This window comes from Acanthochromis polyacanthus, chromosome 3 (genome assembly GCF_021347895.1).
Source record: "Acanthochromis polyacanthus isolate Apoly-LR-REF ecotype Palm Island chromosome 3, KAUST_Apoly_ChrSc, whole genome shotgun sequence".
Taxonomy (NCBI): Eukaryota; Metazoa; Chordata; class Actinopteri; family Pomacentridae; genus Acanthochromis; species Acanthochromis polyacanthus.
The window spans coordinates 24,118,961-24,139,119 of NC_067115.1; the positions used below are offsets into that span (position 1 = coordinate 24,118,961).

A 20,159-nucleotide genomic window follows, 5' to 3' on the forward strand; every position below is an offset into this window, starting at 1 on the left:
CCTGTGACAGACTGGTGACCTCTCCAGGGTGTCCCCTGCCTTCGCCCGAGTCAGCCGGGATGGACTCCAGCACCCCCTGCGACCCTGGTGAGGATAAAGTGGTGGATAGAGAATGAATGGATGAATTGCTTAAAACACAAGATGGGTGCTCTATCAATATCTGTAAAAGAAAGTTCTTTATAGGACAAGTATGTTCCTGTGTATATGTTTGTATTGGTTTGTGAGTGTAATTGAAAGAGGAATGCTGATGGGATATGAAGCATTATCAGTAGTTGCATGCTGTTGGATGAATAGTGAAATAACATGCTTTTTTTTCAGTTCTTACAATTGTAAATCTGACTCTTGAGGAGTCAGTGCCTCACCAGCCATGAACCTCACCACACGTCACTGCAAAAGACATTACACAGACTGCAGAAAGTCATGGTGTAAAACGAATATTTCTGTAAAGTTCATCTTGGCGATATGCTGAGGAACAGAAACGGGCACGCGTCATGCAACCCACTTTCTAATCATGCAGTCAGACGTGAGGCACAGTTCGCCCCTGCCTCACCCGGGGTTTCTGCCCTGGATTTGATCGGAAAAACTCAAATTCGGCAATTTTTACTCAATAAAATGTCAGAAATGTGTAGTCATACTGCAAATGCATTTTTAACACAGATCAGTGGAAAATATTAATATTTATTTATGTACACTTTCTTTTTTCTTTTTTTTGTCATGATGACAGGTGAGGCCGTGCCTCACCTGCCTCCCCTGAACGCACGTCACTGCTGCTACCTCTCCGAGACACTTCCATACCTCCACAGGTATATCATCAGAACCAAGTGCCTTTCCACTCTTCATCCTCTTCAATGCCCTCCTCACTTCATCCTTACTAATCTTTGCTACTTCCTGGTCCACAACAGTCACCACTTCTACTCTTTGTTCTCTCTCATTTTCCTTATTCATCAACTCTTCAAAGTACTCTTTCCATCTTCCCATCACACTATTGGCACCTGTCAACACACTTCCATCCTTATCCTTTATCATCCTAACCTGCTGCACGTCCTTCCCATCTCTGTCTCTCTGCCTTGCAATAATAATCCTATTCTTGCCTTATTATCCTCCTTAAGAAATAGAGTTTCGGGCCAGTTTTTGTTTACTTTAAGATAGAGAGAGAGAGAGAAAAGAGATTGCATTTTTATAATTATTAAGTCCATTATTAGTTGTATACATTGTACAGTAGATGATGTATTGAACTCTGAATTTTGTTTACCCACAATAGGTTTCAAACAAATTGTTCATTTCTGACCTTTTTATTAATTTTAGAAATACAAGAAGTGTCTCTATTTCCAGAGCATAATAAGAGTGTCTCAGTATCATCATGTGATTTTGCCATGTGTCTTAAATATGAGACTATTTCCATGTTTAATAATATAAACCAGACATTATAACTAACGTGGTCTTGTATCGGAGGCGCTGATTGGCTGCTGACTGTTGCTATGACATCGCTGCTGCAGACGCTTCAGAGTGAAGCATTGTGGGAAACATACGAACGTCTGATGTCGAAGTTGTCTTGAGAAGAAAAGATCGATGTGACGTTTAATTGACCAGCTGCCATCAGAATGAAGGTTGGTACCAACTAAAGAACCGAGAACAGCTGCGTTGCTTCTGGTTTCATGAATCCGGTTTTGACTTTTATCGCATGAACGAGCTCCAGCTAGCTAGCTCGTTACCTTCTAACTGTATCGTTACTGCAGTAGCTCCTGGTAACCGAGCTACTGTGTTAGCGAACGATATTTGGACAAAACAGCTATTTTCTTGGCTAATGTGTTAACCAAAGTTAGTTCACGAACTGCATTTGTAGGTGTGTTAATAAACACATTTTTTCCTAACTTTAAGTAAAGTTTTGCATTAAAACTGTGTATGTTTTAATGTTAAAGACAACCGAAAATAACAGTTTGGCTAACTAGTTACTAGCCAGAATAATCACAAAACAGCCTTTCAAAGTGGTAACCTGCATTCTTTATACACGTACGACAATAGTGTTTGTAGCAGCCATCTTTTATTAGTGTATATGTTTTAGTAAGTTATAGGTAAAACATTTTTTAGGTAGCTAAAGTAATTTGAGTCATTACAATTACGAAATTTAGCCATGTAAATAATCAAACATTTGTCACTGTAATAAATTGGAAATTACCTACGTTGATACGTGTTATTTGATACCTGCTGCAGAGAGAGAGTATTGTTTCATAAGAAGTACTGTTAGTACATATTGTATACCGGCTTAGCAGTTTGACATTTCAGGAATGATGTCTTCAACAAAACACATTTAGTAAGACCATTTGATTAAAGAGCTGAACAGGAAATCTTCTAAGCTGTGTGTGTTTGGAATTCAGTAATAAAAACAGTAACTGCTTAAACTTGTCAAAGGTACTGTATGATAAAGTAGCAACAACAAATTAAATGCTGCATGTCCATTAAGATTATTTTTTTTTTACAATTTATTCATGTAGTGTCAGATCATAAGTGATCACTGTGAACTTTACATAGTACTGACTGTAGCATCCTTCAGTTTATCTGAAATACATTGAGATCAGCATCTGCAGCTCTTCTGTTATTTCATTGCTGACCAAAGGCAGGAATAAACAGTGTGAAGACAAAGCATCTTCTGTAGTTTGATATACTAAGATGGATGGATGACTGCTTAGTTTTTTCCTGGACCAAATCGGGGAGATGAGATGAAATTAGAGCCATGTAACACAAATATTCCTCACAGCAGTTTGACACGCTGAAGCAGAAAATAAACCTGCTGAATCAGATCTCACTGAGATGCACTGAAGGGAGCAGCTATATGATTTTCAGGAAAGTTGGTAAAATTAGAACAGAGAGATGGAAAATAAAAACTTGATACAAAAAATGAATGTCCTGATTTTTTTCCCCCAGCAAGACAATGAAACCCAAATGAGTAGTGCTTTTGCTTTTGCGCTCTGTGGTACATTTTTTCAAATTTAGTACTGCACTTTCCAACCATAAAAAATGTTCTACATTATGCACACAATTGCAAAAGAAGTCTAACCTCCTGTTTTTGTATCTGCTGAGGAAATCAGGTTCTGATAGTGATTTCCAATTTATACACTACCAGTCAAAAATTTGGACACACTTTGTCATTCAATGGTTTTGTACATTGTTGATTAAGACATCAAATCTATAAAAGAATACATATGAAATTATGTTATAAACAAACAGGGAATTAATCTCCAGTATCAATCTACAATGTAGAAAATAATACAAATAAATAGAAAGTATTGAATGAGATGCTTGCACTATTTTATCTGTATTTTTATTTATTTATTTTTGTTTTGTTTTAGTGTGTACAGCACTTGGTCGACAGTGTTGTTTTTAAAGTGCTTTAGAATTAAAGTTGGATTGGATTGGAGAAGGTGTGTCCAAACTTTTGACTGGTAGTGTACATATCCTTATGCTCCCATAAAAATGGGATTCTGTCCTGGAGGCATTTTGCAAACCTGGGGAACTAATGAGAGAGGGATTTAAAAAAAAAAAAAAAAAAAGATCAAAAGGGATGCAAGAGTGTTTGAGCTATCCTGATTTTAAGTCCCTTCATACCACTTCATTCTAAACTTCCCGTAGAGGAATGCATGATGTTAAACGACACATCTTTAGCAAAGCACACTTCCTGTTGCAGTCCCAACTCAAGTCATGCCACTTGAATATTTTATGCGGAATTGACAAAGTAAAAATAAACCAAGACTACATCTCCTGCTAAGTACCGTTCTTCATAACTAGGAATATCATTTTGACATAGAAAGTTGGTTGTGACCCTAAAAAAACAAAGACTGTAAAATCTATCCATCCATTCTCTATACACCGCTTAATCATCATTAGGGTCGCAGGAGTTTATCCCAGCCAACTTGGGGCGAAGGCAAGGGACACCCTGGACAGGTGTCACTAGTTCATCGCAGGGCTACATATACAGGCAAACAATCACACTCACATTCACACCTATGGGCCTTTTAGAGTCATCAATTAGCCTTAGCATATTTTTGGACTGTGGGAGGAAGCCGGAGTGCACAGTGAGAACATGCAAACTCCATGCAGAAAGATCCTGGGAAGGCCGGGACGCGAACTAGGGATCTTCTCACTGCAAGGCGAAAGTGCTAACCACTATTCCACTGTGCAGCCCAGACTGTAAAATGACTTCAAAAATAATCTTTCTGTCCGCAGAGTGTTTTCATCCTTGCAGACAAAGCATGGGTGGGTTCCAGCCTGCTGTACAAGTGGCAGAAAACTCTTGGCAATTACATTGCTGTTGCAGGGTGAGTAACCTGTTGTCCTGGAGAAAACTCTGTGATAATCTGCTTCCCTTTTTTTCAAGATTAAAACAGTAGATGATGTTTTAATGTTTTAATTGCATTTCTAATCATGTAGACAGGACAACTCAGTGAAAATCTTTGATCGACATGGACACAAGTTGACTACGCTTCACCTTCCGGGGTAAATGTGTGAACAACTCCAGTTTTAGATCATTAAAGAGGTTTGGGCGATTACTTCTTGCTGTAGCATCCAACAATGAGTTCCTGTCCTCTCTTTTCTTTATTCGACTCTCCTTAGACGCTGTGTGGGGATGGACTGGGATAAGGATGGGGACATTCTGGCTGTGATAGCTGCAAAATCCAGCTCCATCTACCTCTGGGATGCCAGTGTTAACAAAACATCCCAGATAGACAGTGGCATGAGGTACGACAAACATATACCATGTTTTAAAGAAGAGATAAGGTGGCAAATTTTGATACTGATATACTGCTACTGGCTCAGTAACTAATGCCTGTGTTAGTTTATTCATAATTTCTACCTGTGCCGCACAAACGGGGCGGCATGGATCAGTGGGTAGAGTGGCCGTCTTGCAACCGAAGGGTTGCCGGTTCGATCCTCGGCCCGTCGTGCTCATGTCGAGGTGTCCCTGAGCAAGACACCTAACCCCTAATTGCTCCTGATGGGTCATGGTTAGCACCTTGCATGGCAGCTTCCACCATCAGTGTGTGAATGTGATGTATCTTGTAAAGCGCTTTGGGTACCTTGCAGGTATAGTAAAGCGCTATATAAATACAGACCATTTACCATTACAAACATTTCTGCTTATTTCTAACAACCTGTGTTTGTTTCTCTGCTATCTTTTTGGTTTCCTCAGAGATCAAATGTCCTTCATCTTATGGTCAAAGACGGGCCCGCTGTTGGCAGTCGGGACAGCCAAAGGAAACCTGTTGATCTACAATCAGCAGACTTCTCGCAAGATCCCTGTGTTGGGTAATCCACACACAATGCCTCTGCATGTGTGGTTTGTTAGTCTGTAGTGTCTTCTGGAATATTGACTTCCTGTCCTTCTTGCTTCACATTTGTCAGGGAAACACACTAAGAAGATCACCTGTGGCTGCTGGAGCACTCAGAATCTCCTGGCTCTGGGAAGTGATGACAACACACTGAGCATCAGCAATCATGAGGGGGACACCATCAGACAGGTAGTGACACACACGGACTGTATGTCAGCATGAATGGGATTCTTTTTTAAAACAGCTTTTTACATTGTGGCCGTTTCACTGTTAGTAACATCCAGATGCACTTGAATAAGTTCAGCACCAGTCTATGCTTTGGCTTCGTAGACAAGTGCAGGGATATGAGATGTGTTGAAAAAAATCCATGCTACTGGTTTTACTAATAAGAGGATAAAGAGAAAATAATACTTGGAAAATGATCCGGTAATTTGTCTACTCTTTTGCCAGACAACTCTTCGCGGTGAGCCTGCTGAAATTTATTTTTCAGTGATGAAGACTGATGAAAGGTCCTCTCAAGGAGAGAGCACTGTAAGTTTGTTTTCTTTAAGCACATGTATATTTTATGTATATATATATATATATATATATATATGTTGACTGCTGGCTTTCATTGTGATAACTGGTTTAATCTAAACCAAACAGAAATTATTCATGTGCATTTTGTACCAAATTTAAGACAGATTTTCCATGTGCAGAACAATACAAATTTGCAGTTCAGATAGAATTCTTTGTAATGCAATATAATTCTAATGTAGTTCAATGATAGGCATCAGACAGAGATTCGGGATGTGGAAGTCATGCCATGGCAGATGTTCATTGTATTGTGATCTTTGACTTTCCAGGTGAGTGTGTCAGTAGACAAGAGGGTACTGATGCTTTTCAATGTCAACGACCCTGAAAACCGGATAGAGCTGGCCTTCCAGCCACACTATGGGAGCATTGTGTCCTACCGCTGGTACTGCACATGCTCACACATACTACCACACACTGGTACTGAATCATGGCTGAGATCTTGTTACTAACATGAGTTCTCTCTCTCCTACTTTCTCTCTCTCCAGGTACGGTGATGGGTATATCCTCATTGGCTTCTCCCTGGGATTCTTTGTAGTTATTTCCACACATATCAGGGAGATAGGGCATGAGCTCTATCAGGCTCACAACCACAAAGGTAGCCTCAACAGTGTTGCCATCTCATCATCACTCAGCAAGGCTGCTTCATGTGGGGACAACAGGTACACACTGGGCTTCTAATGAAGAACACCACTATTCAGACTGTATTTGTAAAGGTGTAGGTAAAGGCGATGAGTATCTACTCATTGACATCTTTGACTAATATGTTTTTTTTTTTTTCCGTGCACATCAGAGAGCCAGAAAATATCCTCTGTCACACTTACGAGTTTAGTGATAGTTTGAACAGTGTGCCCATTTCATCAGCACTAAACAAGCTGCTTCTTGGTACATACAGGCTATCAACATACAACAAAGTTGTTCTGGTATTTTGAAAAGTGAAACTAGACTTGTACTTTTGTTGCAGCATAAAGATCCATGAGCTGTCTGATCTCAAAGATATCAGTAATGTGGTTCAGCTGGATGATGAGACGAAAGGTGAGATGGTCCTCTTTCTCGGCCATGCTGTCTCTGATAGGTCATTTTAAAAACATGGCCCACTTCTCTATCTCTCTTCCTGCAGGTCTGGATCAGCTGAGCTGGACAGACGACGGCCAGCTGCTGGCAGTTTCCACACAGAAAGGGACTCTCCATGTCTTCCTGACCAAGCTGCCCATCCTGGGCGACAGCTTCGGTACCCGGCTGGCCTACCTCACATCCCTGCTGGAGGTCACTGTCTCCAACCAGGTGGAGGGGGTGAGGACGCACACACATGCACTTGCACTCACATCACACACAAAGTAAAGACAATAGTGAAGATTTGCACATATTTGTCTTCGATATGGGAAAATGAACACAGCATCACAACAGCAGAGAGCGTCCTCAAACATTCTCAGTGGTTTATACTATCTGTGATATTAAAAATGGCAAATCTGAAGGTATTAAACAGGAAAAAATATAGTTTCTTCAGGAGTCATCCATATGTATTGTAGACCACAGAGTAGATCATTTTTATTTCCAGCTAGACATAGAATTCAATATAAACAATTATTTTGTCTATGCATCACAGGCATAAAAGGGTCAGTCAGTTATTCTTCTGCCTATGACTTGCGACTTTTCACCATGTTGTCTTGAAAATTTTCAGGCTGCTTTTGAGATGACTTGCTTGTTAACAACAAATCTTCAAATAACAAGACAGAACAGTCGTAGTGGCTTGTAGTAGACCTGACAACACAGTTTTTTTTATAGAAAATTAAGAAATTAACAAGAGCACATGCAGTTTATAAGACTGAGCCAGCAGTGTCCGTTTTTTGTCAAGGGTAAATGCTGATGACTAGATTCAGTACTCACTGTGTCTTTTTGATGTGTGATTTCAGGAGAGTCCTGTTGCCATAGAAGTGGAAGTAGAGCCCACATTCATTGCAGTGGGACCGTACCATGTAGCTGTGGGGATGAACAACAGAGCCTGGTTTTATGCCCTGGTAGACCAAGAACCTGGTGTGTGTGTGTGTGTGTGTGTGTGTGTGTGTGTGTGTGTGTGTGTGTGTGTGTGTGTGTGTGTGTGTGTGTGTGTGTGTGTGTGTGTGTGTGTGTGTGTGTGTGTGTGTGTGTTTGTTAACCTCAGAAACAATATTATGTGGTGTTTGAATGAGGAAGTGAATGTCTGCACTTATGCAGCACTGAAATGTTACGTGTGTCACTCAGGTTTTAACAAGCTGAAGGACATTGAGTACTTGGGGACAATAGCCAGCATGCGCCTTAATGCAGACTACGCAGCAGCACTGTTTGAGGGAAAAGTGCAGCTGCACATAGTGAGTCATCTAATGTGCTTTGTTTCTCTTTTTATTGACCAATGAATGCTCATTAAATGAGCTTCAATATTTACTGTTTTAGCGTGAGGAAACTACAGATCTGTGTGTTTGTGCTGCGTTTTAGATTGAAGGTAAAGACCAGGAGGAGAAGAAGCAGATGAAGCTTTTTCCAGATGATGATGGGAAAGGTCGGATCCTTTGCCACGCCCTCACCACTGACTTCCTCTACTATGGCACTGATGTAAGGCTCTGCAGATCCTCATGGCAGTCAGTCGCACACAGTAAATTGAAATCTGACTTGGTTGTTGTAGTTTTTCTAGCAAATGTTTAATTTGCACTGTTTCATTTGCTCTGTACAGAATCAAAAGTTAAGGGAGTGTGGATTTCAGTTGTAAATAATCAGTTATCATTTTTTTCTGCCTAAAACAAAAACTAAACCACTGTCTAGTTGCTGCAAACAGAGACAGTGGTTTAAATGTGTCCCCTAACCTCTTCTTCATTTCCCACCCCTTTTGCTTTACCCATACCAAGAGTCGTGTTTTTTAAGTCTATCATTTGTTCTCCCTTTGCGATCCCTTCCTCCCATCTCCACTTCCATCGTACCATTTTTAACTTTCTTTTCTTGTGGCAATTGTTGAGCGTGTTCATTTTTTGAGATAGAAGACAAGCAACTTCTGTCAGTTCAAGTTGTTTATTCTGCAATGCCTAAATAGCTTGATACCAAGGACCGTCACTGTTCAGAGGACTACTGTCAACAAAGTGTTCATCTGTAGCCGTCTTCCCAGGAATGGATGAAGTTCACACTATGCAGAATCTCATTGGTCAAAAACTGATGGAGAGGAGCTGTGGTCTAGACCCAGCCCTCTCTTCATTGGTGCACAGGCATGTCCTTAGCCTCTTGGCACAGATTCCCTCCAATCAGTCAATGTCATTTGTTGACATCCACTACAGTCATTTGATATTATCACAGCTTCTAATTGACGCGCCAGCTCCAGTCATGAGTATTTTATTGGTTCTTCAGCACAGTTCTCACAAGATATCCTCTCTTTTCCTCAGTCAGGTAATGTGGTGTGTGTCTTGATGGAGGACTGGGAAACAGTGAGCAGCTACAGTCACTCAGTCGGTGTGAGAAAAGTGTTCCCAGACCTAAATGGCGCACGGCTGGTGTTCATTGATGACAAGAATGGTGGCTTCCTCTTCTCCCCTGCAAATGTCAGTACATATTTACTTCACACATCTCTGCATGTATACACTATATACATGTTCTCTGAGGTATAATGGTAGATGCAGTAGTAATGGCAGAATAAAAGATCTATTAGAAACTTTTAAATATGGGCTACCTGACAGCCGTTTGGTTAGAGCACAAACCACATAGGTGCAAATGCCTGAATCCTCTGTTCAATCCCCACCGGGCTCGGACTTTTATTGTATGTTGTTTTCCTTGGCTCCTTCTCCACATTTTTCTCTGTCCACTGGTGAAAATGGCAAAAGTAATTTTTTTTAAAAATTCAAGTAATGAATATTATGATCAAGACAACACACTTTACCAAATTTTCCCATGGGGATTAATGAAATAGTTCTATTCTATTCTATTCTGTTCTGTTCTACGCAAAGAATGTGGAAACTGAAGAAAACCCATGACACTTAGTAAAAAGCACAGATACAATGTGCTTCAAATTGAAAATGCAACAGAAGTACAGATACTGATGTCATTTGGATTAACAGGAGTCTGATGAGTCTGTGCATGTTTCTCCGATCCAGGCAACAGTTTCCTGCGTCGAACTTCCCAACTTCTCTCCCACAATCACAGGAGTACTGTGGGACAACTGGCATGCTGACAGAGGAGTGTTTGTAGCTTATGATGATGACAAGGTGTACACCTACGCCTTACATAAAGCCACCATATATGGTAAGGAGATGCCACAGACATGTGATCAGTGATAAATGATGAGTGCCACTTCTAACTGCCCATATGTATTTATCTCAAATATATAAGAGAGGATCCTATTTTATTTTCTCCTATTCTACTGTATAAAGGACAGATTTTAAATTTTGGATTTTTAGTGAAGTGCACCATCCTTGACTGTAGTGGACTTAAAGTACTATAGTGCGCGTAGCCCTGTAAAAGTTGAGACAAAACAGATGCAGTCTTATGAATTTAATTTCCTCCTCTGTCACTTGCTCAGGCCCACGGGTCGTGCTGGTGGGAAGCACTGCACTTCCCTTTTCCCAGAAACCTTTACTTCTGTACAACGGTGAGCTGACTTGTCAGACAGCAAGCGGGAAGACCAGTGAAGTGTCTTTGAGCACACACTCGTTTCTCAAGCGCTCAAGTGGCACAGATTCAGTACCGGAACTCAGCAAGCAGCTCGCCCAGGCTATCATGCTCAAAAGGTTTGCCATGCTACAAGTACTGTACAATGTTTGTGGTGGACACAGGTTTGAAGAGATATATCTCTTGGTTATCTGACATGTCTTAGCGTTGGCCAGTTTGTGAGGAGTAAATCTGAATGTGAGTCTGTGTGTGGCTGGTTTGCATCTATAACATAATACAGTCATTTGACTGCGTTTGATAAGGACAGCATTTAAAGACGGCAGCAAAGTAATGTATGGGAGTAACAACAGGAAGAGCCGTAAATAAATCAATAAAACGTAGAGTCTGTCACACTTTACATAGAGCAAGACAAACAAAGCAAGAACAATGATGCAGGATTTCAAAATGTAATCTTCTTGTCCAGGTTTCACGAGGCCTGGGATCTGTGCAAGTCTGCAGGCCGTAAAGACGACTGGGCAGAGTTAGGCAAAGCCTGTCTGGTCCACATGGAGGTTGAGTTGGCCATCCAGGTCTACCGCATGAGTGGTAATGTGGGCATGGTCCTGTCCCTGCAGGACATCCAGGTAACACATACATTAGTTTGGGTGTCACAAACTCTCTGTCCTGACAAATTTGACGTAACACTCCTCGACTCTCTCTGCCTGTTTGTCTTTCCAGGGTATAGAGGACAAGAACTTACTGGCAGGACATTTGGCCATGTTTCTGGGTGACTACAATCTGGCTCAAGACCTTTACTTGTCCTCAACCTCCCCTATTGCTGCTCTGGAGGTGTGTTTGTATTAATTTGGAAAAGAAGGCTTTTTTTAATGGTTTGGCTTGTAAAATATGGAAATGAAAAATCATTTTTCTTTATTTATCATGTGTGTGTATTAGATGAGAAGAGACCTTTTGCACTGGGACAGTGCTCTTATGTTGGCCAAGAGGCTCGCAGACGACCAGATTCCCTTTATATCCAAAGAGTATGCTGTCCATCTAGAGTTTATGTAAGTGTGTATTCACTTCACACATATAGTCCATTCTGTGTATGCGTCACTAAATCTCTTTCTCTCTTTGTAGTGGAGATTATGTCAATGCATTGGCACACTACGAAAAGGGCATGACCCACAATAATAAAGTAAGTGCAATCCCATCTTTTACTTGTTTCACTCTACAAATGTTTTTTTTCCCTTTAGTGAAATACATAATATAATATTTACTATTACACATACAGATTCACATAGGGTCTTATCTTCTGCCCACAGTTTGTTGTCCTTTCCACAACAAACCCTTGCTCTGTATCAGGCTTAGATCCTTTCAGCTTCTCCTCTTTGTCTTTGTGGTTTTTAGCACAGTTTAGCAGAAAGTACATTCAAGGCTCCAGTCTAAGGAGATATAAGGAAATAATTTGGCCTACATCACAGTGTCTGTTCTCACCCTTTTCGTTCTCCCCATCTTTGTGCTGTTCCAGGACCATGACGAGGCGTGCCTGGGAGGTGTAGCCAGAATGTCCATCAGGATGGGTGACATCAGGAGAGGAGCTGCTCAGGCTATTCAGCACCCAAGCAGAGTCCTCAAGAAGGAATGTGGAGCCATACTGGAGAGCATGAAAGTAAGCTGTGCCTGATTGCTCTCTTTTTGAAAATAATGTGTTTTGGTAAATTCCCGTATCGATGAGTAACAGTGTGTTTGTGTAAACGTGTGTGTGTGTGTGTTGTGCAGCATTGCAGAATCTGCAGCATCAGCTTATGGTTTTCTACATTTTCTTTTTTGTTATTACAGCAATTTTCTGAAGCCGCTCAGCTCTATGAGAAAGGCCAATATTATGACAAAGCTGCATCCGTCTACATTCGCTGCAAGAACTGGTGAGACAAATATTAACGCATACCAACATTCACACCTGCATGTTTCTCTCCTCTTTGATGTCATTCTGCTTTATGGTATTCAGGGCGAAGGTGGGAGAGTTGCTCCCAAATGTCTCCTCTCCCAAGATTCACCTCCAGTATGCAAAGGCAAAGGAGGCAGATGGCAAGTAGGTTCTTAGTTTATGTGTCTGTATCTTCTGCAGACGAATATATCTTTAAAAGAGAACTGGATGTAATGTCTACTGTGTCCATCAGGTATAAGGACGCTGCACATGCTTATGAGAGTGCGAAAGACTGGGACAATGTGATCCGTGTGCTGCTGGACCACCTGAACAATCCTGAGGATGCTGTACGTATCGTCAGGGAGACGCAGAGCATTGATGGAGCAAAGATGGTTGCCAGGTAGGACAGACAGACAACCAAAAACAGGCTTGTGCTATTTCACTGGTGAGGGGATTCTACTGACTGTCACCATGTCTTAAATGTCACCCATGACTCTCATTTTTCTAACATATCTTTTAAACTTTTTGATTTTTTAATTGTTTGACGTCCAGACAATGTCTAATAGGATATTATGATAATATGGTAGCATTATATATGCAAAAGGTCAAAAGCCAACTTCACTGTGATATAGAAACATCCTCCTGTTTCAGAAGCTGGAACCAGCAGAGGTTTAGGTTTTTATTTATATTTATTGTAAATGCCATGAAGATCAGTCGATAATAAAAGTTGCAGCTGATTAATTTTCTGTGTTAACTAATAGTTTGTAAAATTTTGCTAATGTATATTTAACATTTGTGTGTGTGTGCACCAGGTTCTTCCTTCGGTTGAATGACTATGGTTCAGCCATCCACTTCCTGGTTCTGTCTCAGTGCAACGATGAAGCCTTCCAGCTGGCCCAGCAGCACGGACAGATGGAGGTCTATGCAGACATCATTGGTCAGTCTCTGTGTCTAGGCATCATATAGAGATTTTGAAAATTGAAACTTTTTTTTTTACTGTGCTATTTTTTGTCAATGTAATTTTAATTAAATGTCTTATGAGTGTGGTAGTAAATGTCTAAATCATTTTGACTTGGTGGGATTTGTGTTCGTCAGGCTCTGATGCGACGCAGGAGGACTACCAGAGCATTGCTCTGTACTTTGAAGGAGAGAAGAAACACCTGCAGGCTGGCAAGTTCTTTCAGAAGTGTGGGCAGTACAGCAGAGTGAGAGCCACTGATTTATTTACTTTACATTTATTTGTTTTAAGCATTGATGTGGTTTAAATTAGCTCACTCTTTCTCTTCCTTTCTGCCCACCTCCTCTCAGGCTCTGAAGCACTTTCTGAAGTGTCCCAACAATGAAGACAACATGGCAATTGAGATGGCTATAGAAACGGTGAGAGCTGTGCGTTCAACTGAGCATGTCAGTACAAAAGAAACTGGACATTCAGATGAGTGTGGATTTTTTATGTGTGTGTGTGTTCCAGGTTGGCCAGGCCAAGGACACCTCTTTGACCAATCAGCTGATAGATTACCTGATGGGGGAAAGTGACGGGATGCCCAAGGTAATCAGTACATTGAAACACTGGATCCTGCTGTTTTTGGGGTTTAACTCCTTTTCTAGCTGTATGATTTTGCTTTCGATATTCCAGGAATTAAACAATCATTGCTTTAATATATTTACTGCTCTTTCTCCGTGTCATGGTTGCTGCCTCTCTTTTGTGTTAAATACCTTTCACTGAGTAACTTTAGGAGTGAGTTTTAACTTTTGACTGAAGACTTGGCAGGTGTCAGAAGCTTTTACAAAATAATTACATCACCATACTCTTATACTTTGCAGCCTCTGTTCATCTGTGCTGAAGGTGAAAGTGTGGTACTGGTAAATTTAGAGTTTACAATCTATCAACAGCTGTTCCATCAAAACGCTAGCAGGAATTTGTTGTTTTGACAGGTTGTCTGTGAGGAAGTCCTGTGGGCTACTCATAACAGAGACAGTTTTTTCTTTAGTAAAGTACATCCTTGTGAGTATTGAGATGCTGCCTTGAGGCACTAATATAGAACGTGCTGCTGTTAATTGTTAGCGAGGTGAAACGGTGCATTTCTGATTTGCTCATTTTCTACCATGTTTGTCACACAGTGTGCAAAGAGATGTGCACTATGTGTCAAACATTCTGTTTATGCCATTTGAACATATTTGCTTATAATCAGTGAAGTGTGCCTTGACAAATATGCATTTACACTTCCTCAAAACCAGTTGTCTCAATCGGCTCATACTCCTAACAGTGGAGTTTCTACATGAAAACACTGTTTTCTGCTTGTGTTAAAACAGATTTGGTTATTTTTCAAGAGACATTAATGTTCGTGCCGTTTCGTCTTTGTTCTTGTCTGGTGGAACTGGGCAAGTTTCCGTTGTGTATTTCTGTCTTCCATTTAGGATACAATAAAACACACACACACAGACACACACACACACAGACACACACGCACACACAATCTTTAAGAAGCAGATTAGCTGAGATTTTAAGTGTTAAACTCCTAATAAATTACATCTAAGGATTTTTTTTTGGCTGAAAACTGTAATTTGTTACATTGTATTTTTATTAAAGATGTATTATTTGTTATATTCTCAGCTGCTGATGCTGCCTCTCCATTTCATTTTTGTATTTATTTAATGTCTCTATTTCTGTAAATATAATGTAAGAATTGTTGAAAAATTCAATTTAAAAGGAGGAGATGTGGAGTTAAAAAAATATGGAGAAAATGTTTTGGAAGATTATTATTTTATTCTCGCATCAGTGCTTCTGATTTCCTTTGAGTTTAGTGCTATCAGATTCTAAACTGCAGCTTTCACTCCCTTGGCAGACATAGATGTCCAGGTGTTAGACGGCCACAGCACCTGACTGTCATTTATTTGTTGCTTTAATTCAGACTCAAGCCCCACACAGTTTGTGAGCACCAATTGAGAAAGCCACCACACTGTTACTGTTTTAGTTTATGTTCTTATATGCAGACAGAGCCTTGACTTGGTGACAGTGCTGACTAAACTGTTGGTGACACTTTTCTGTTCCTCCCAGGATGCAAAGTATCTGTTCCGTCTGTATATGGCTCTGCAGCACTACAGGGAGGCTGCTCGCACCGCCATCATCATCGCCAGAGAAGAGCAGTGTGCAGGTACAAACTTATTCATGCAAACATGAACCAGACACCGGTGTACCAATATCAAGTTCACATCATATGTTAATTGTTTTACGTTTTGTGCGTTACTGCTACAGGGAACTACCGTAACGCCCATGATGTGCTCTTCAGCATGTACACAGAGCTGCAGGCTCAGAAGATTAAGATTCCTGCTGAGATGGCCACCAATCTGATGATCCTTCACTCCTATCTGCTGGTCAAGGTCAGTCCATCATGCCGCTTCACTGGAGGTAACTCAAGAATTTTCAGAGTAATTTCTGGGGTAGGTTTATGCCACTATACAATATTTTAAAGCACCCTGGCAAACCTTGGCTGCCAGGGCACTCTTGTGTCTTTGGCTCTGCTGTTTCTCTGCATTACCATGCTTCTTGGGTTATCTAATCACTAGTTGATAGCTCTAAGTACAGGTGTGAATTATGAGCTATTCATTTTGCAGGTTTAATTAACAGAAGCATTTTAAAGTGAATGACTGTATGACCGATGTGTTTGATCACAGGACAGTGCAGGTCTGGATTTGACTTGGAGATAATTGCAAATTTGTTATTACTTCACCAAGGCGGAGTTATGTGAAGATTGGCATTGGTTTTTGTGTCTGTGCGCAACATTTCTCAAAAACGGACTAACAGATTTGGATGAAATTATCAGGGAAGGTCAGAAATGACACAAAGACCAAGCGATTAGATTGAGGCAGTGATGCAGCTTATAGTCTGGATCCACGGATTTGTTAAAGATTTCTGTGTCATTGTGAGATAGTGGCACAGCGTCACTGTAACTATGACAACAAGCAAACACTGTCAGCTGCCTGCTGATGATCACGATTGCGATCCTACTACAAATCCACCGCTGTGGACTTATCGGGAAATAATACAAGGAACAATTGATTAAATTGTGGAGGTGTTTCCGAGTTCCATCAGTTCCCACCGCCTGCTACATATTTAGGTCTTGTATACATGCAGAACACATGCCTGTGCTCAGCACAAGGTCATTTTGTTTGTGGGTACATCTATATTAAATGGAGACATTCTATGGTGCAGTGATTTCTGATCATCAATCACTAATAATAAACTAATGCTGCATTTCTGACAATGCCATATGGGGGAATGAGCAGCCTTGGCAGAGTACTGCACTCTGAGTGGTTTTCTTATTTGTTCATATGGATGTGGGTGGATAGAGGTGTCGGACCTGTGTAGGACTCATTTTTGAGGCATTTGGTCATCGCTTTTTAAAAATTTTTGCACATAGAGCAGGAGACATCATGTGGAGAGGCATTGTTAGAGCTGTCCAGTTGCGATCCAGCCACCACAGACATTTGTTAATACGTTTCTTTCCCTGAGTGTACACCATTTTTGACACGTTTCTGCCTGACTCTCTTTGCTTTCATGCTCAAGCATCAATTACTTCTGTCAGGGTAACATTATAAAGAGCAGCTGGTGATATACTGTCGGAATTATCGAATATACCAGAAGGAATGTTTGGCTTTTATAGTTTCTTTTTCAAAAACCCATATCTTAGGTTTATCTAGGTAAGTGTAGCATTCTGACATTGTAAACTGCTTTAATGTAGATCCATGTAAAGAGAGGAGACCACCTGAAAGGAGCACGCATGCTCATTCGAGTCAGCAACACCATCAGCAAGTTTCCTGCACGTGAGTCAACGTGGAAAATTTACCTTTCCTCAGCATTAATCTGCTGACCAATTCACAACAAAAAATCTAAATGAAACCTGAAGGCTTGTTTGACAGAGGTGTGATCAGTGTTTGTGTGTGTGTAGATGTTGTTCCCATTCTGACGTCAGCAGTAATCGAATGTCACCGCGCTGGACTGAAGAACTCCGCCTTCAGCTTTGCTGCCATGTTGATGAGACCAGAGTACCGAAATGAGATCGATTCAAAGTACAGGAAGAAGATTGAGGCTATGGTTCGGTGAGTGCTGAGGATGTTTTGCTTCACACATCATGTTTGGACTTCCTGCTGCATCGGTCTGATCCTTTCCTCCTCTATCCAACATTGCCTCTGAATCTTTGTCTTTACTGCGTTCATGTCTGCACCAGACGTCCAGATACATCAGAGCTGGAGGAGGAAACTACTCCATGTCCATTCTGTGGCTTCCAGCTGCCACAGAATGAACTGCTGTGTATTTCCTGCAAGAACAACCTGCCTTATTGCATCGCCACGGTACAAACACACGACCACTCATACACTGCATTTCTTTTAAAGGCTTCCCCTTTATCTGCCTGTACTGTTTTCATTCAAACCTTGTAACATTTTCTTGGTTGTCTCAGGGTCGTCATATGCTGAAAGAAGACTGGTCCATCTGTCCTCATTGTGAATTTCCTGCTCTCTACTCACAGTTTATTCTGTAAGTGGAACACCCGCATGTTAAATCACACAAACTGTGCTGAAATGCAGTTATTCATAGACTTTCATCAGAAGAAAATTTGGATTATTGTGTGACTCTTGTGAACATGTTAAAGTCAAGTAGCTATTCAAAATATAAAACCTACTTGTATGACTGTTTAATTCCATATTTGTTTTCTTTGTATTTGTGGTTTGTTCTCTAGGAATCTGGTTAAATCAGTCTGATCGGCAGTGAAATGTAGAGTGAAAAAACAATACAAAAAATTATCTCCAGTTGACATGGATTTTTGCCAACCAGCAACCAGTCCCTTATTAATGCTGTGTGTCCATTAAAATCACAACAGTACTACACGGTTTCTAAATTAGTGCAATACTGCAGGTACTGCAACAAGAACATTTACTATAGCGGCTACAAACTGAGGATTCTTACAGTAAAACTCATGGCAAACAAATGTTTCCCTCAGATTCTCTTTTTGTCTTCCCATCAAACAGCCATTGTATTGGCATATTATGACACTCCAACATGTTTGTATAAAACATGGCATTGCAACATTTTTCCACCTTGACAGTAGCTTTTGTTAGAGAGGAGCTTAAAGTGAAAGTCCAGTAATTGTAAATATGAAAATGTGTTTTCAGGTCACAAAATACACTTAGAATGATGTCCTGAAACAGACATGGTGGTGTCTGCACAGACAGTGAAACATCTTGTGTTTTACTTGCAGTCAACCAAAGTGTATTTATGCATTATGTGTGATCGTATTACAGTGTTTTCTTTTAGTTACCTGAAGCGATTGTGTGTTGGGCTACGAGCACTGACTGATCATAATAGAGATAGACTGATACCTACCAAAGACGCTGCAGCCTGCCAAGAAAGAAGTCCTACTTTTAACCCTGCCTCAAATGATCATTCATACATGTTGGATTGCATGCAAATGAAACACATGATGCATGAAGTGTTCATGTAAAAGTGGTAGCCAGGTTCTTGTCTGTGGACAGGCTCGCTGCCTTTATGCTAAGTTACGCTAACAGTCTCATACTTAGCAAACATAACTGGCATTGATCTTGTCATCTAACTCCACACCAGTAAGTAAATATGTGTACTTTCTGCCAAACATTCATCATATTCACAGATGTTCCCTGAACTTTGTTTCAGGCTGCTGGAAACAGAGGCGGTGTGTCCCATGTGTTCTGAGAGTCTGAGCGCCACACAAGTGAAGAAGATTTCTGATTGTTCCAAATACCTGCAGACTGATGAACTAGATCAGTGAAAAAAACTCATGAAAGGGACCAAATGTAAAGTTGTATATTTAGGTAAAGGTAATGCAACTAGCAGTTTGTCATAGTGGGGAGTTGTTTTTTGCACTTTTTTTGTTTTCATAAAAAGTTTGCATTCTCTCTGAACTGGCAGCACTTCTGTGACTGAAGGAAACCACAGAAATTAGTTTACAGATATTTATGTACCAATGAATGTTCTACAACTAAAAGTTACTGTCATTAATGGAATAATCCTATTTTTATCAAGCAGTCTTTCAGTGTCAAAATAGTGGAAAATGGCATAATTTACCAAAACCTAAGCTGACAGATGCCTTATTTTGTACAATAAACAGTTTTAAACCAAAGTGTGTTCAGTTTATTATGATAGAAAAGTGAGGAAACAAGCTAATCTGCTAAGTTTAGTGGCTGAAATCACTGAATTTTTGTCATCTATGCCTAATTAATGACTTAAAACAATTAACTTATTGTCAAAATGGTGATGGGTCATTCCATGTGGTTTCACCAGATGGTGGTTGCCGCACCATTTTCAAATTAGTCCTAAATTTGCATGTCATTAGATAGTCACAAAAGTACTTTCTATGCAAAATTGTAGGCCTGTAGCTCAAATAGTTTCTGAGTTGTGGGGGTCTGAAATTTTCAGAATTTGGGCTATAAAAAGCCTCACCAGCGTTTTTTGCATCTTTAAGTGGTTATTTCTCAGCCTCTAGACATACCAGAGAGCTGTGAGGTGGTAAACAAGGCCTCTGCATGTAGCTAGTGCCCCACAAACATCCCCAGGTGTTTCCCTACACTCTGCAGGCCATGGGGGCTTGCTAAAAATGCTACAAATTAAGAGATACCTAATCACGAGTGGGGTTTGGGACCTTAAAAGTACTAGAAATACTGTACAGAAGTGTTCTCACACCCCCGGGTTCCATTCTACACAAACT

The 20,159-nt window shown here is 40.6% G+C and overlaps 1 protein-coding gene across 1 annotated transcript; it reads left to right on the forward strand.

The window, feature by feature from the left end:
* The first annotated feature begins 1,482 nt into the window (after positions 1-1,482).
* wdr19 (WD repeat domain 19) lies at positions 1,483-19,574 on the forward strand. Its single transcript, XM_051945124.1, has 36 exons — positions 1,483-1,607; positions 4,222-4,313; positions 4,426-4,491; positions 4,609-4,734; positions 5,186-5,301; positions 5,398-5,513; positions 5,775-5,855; positions 6,170-6,282; positions 6,386-6,559; positions 6,862-6,932; positions 7,018-7,190; positions 7,811-7,931; positions 8,139-8,245; positions 8,370-8,486; positions 9,302-9,457; positions 10,007-10,154; positions 10,432-10,639; positions 10,984-11,143; positions 11,238-11,348; positions 11,454-11,563; positions 11,637-11,694; positions 12,028-12,168; positions 12,339-12,421; positions 12,505-12,588; positions 12,677-12,823; positions 13,236-13,360; positions 13,519-13,628; positions 13,732-13,800; positions 13,892-13,969; positions 15,479-15,575; positions 15,677-15,801; positions 17,163-17,244; positions 17,370-17,520; positions 17,649-17,772; positions 17,880-17,956; positions 19,109-19,574. The coding sequence occupies exons 1-36, from the start codon at positions 1,602-1,604 to the stop codon at positions 19,221-19,223; spliced, it is 4,038 nt and encodes a 1,345-aa protein (XP_051801084.1). The 5' UTR covers positions 1,483-1,601; the 3' UTR covers positions 19,224-19,574.
* Positions 19,575-20,159: the final 585 nt, after the last annotated feature.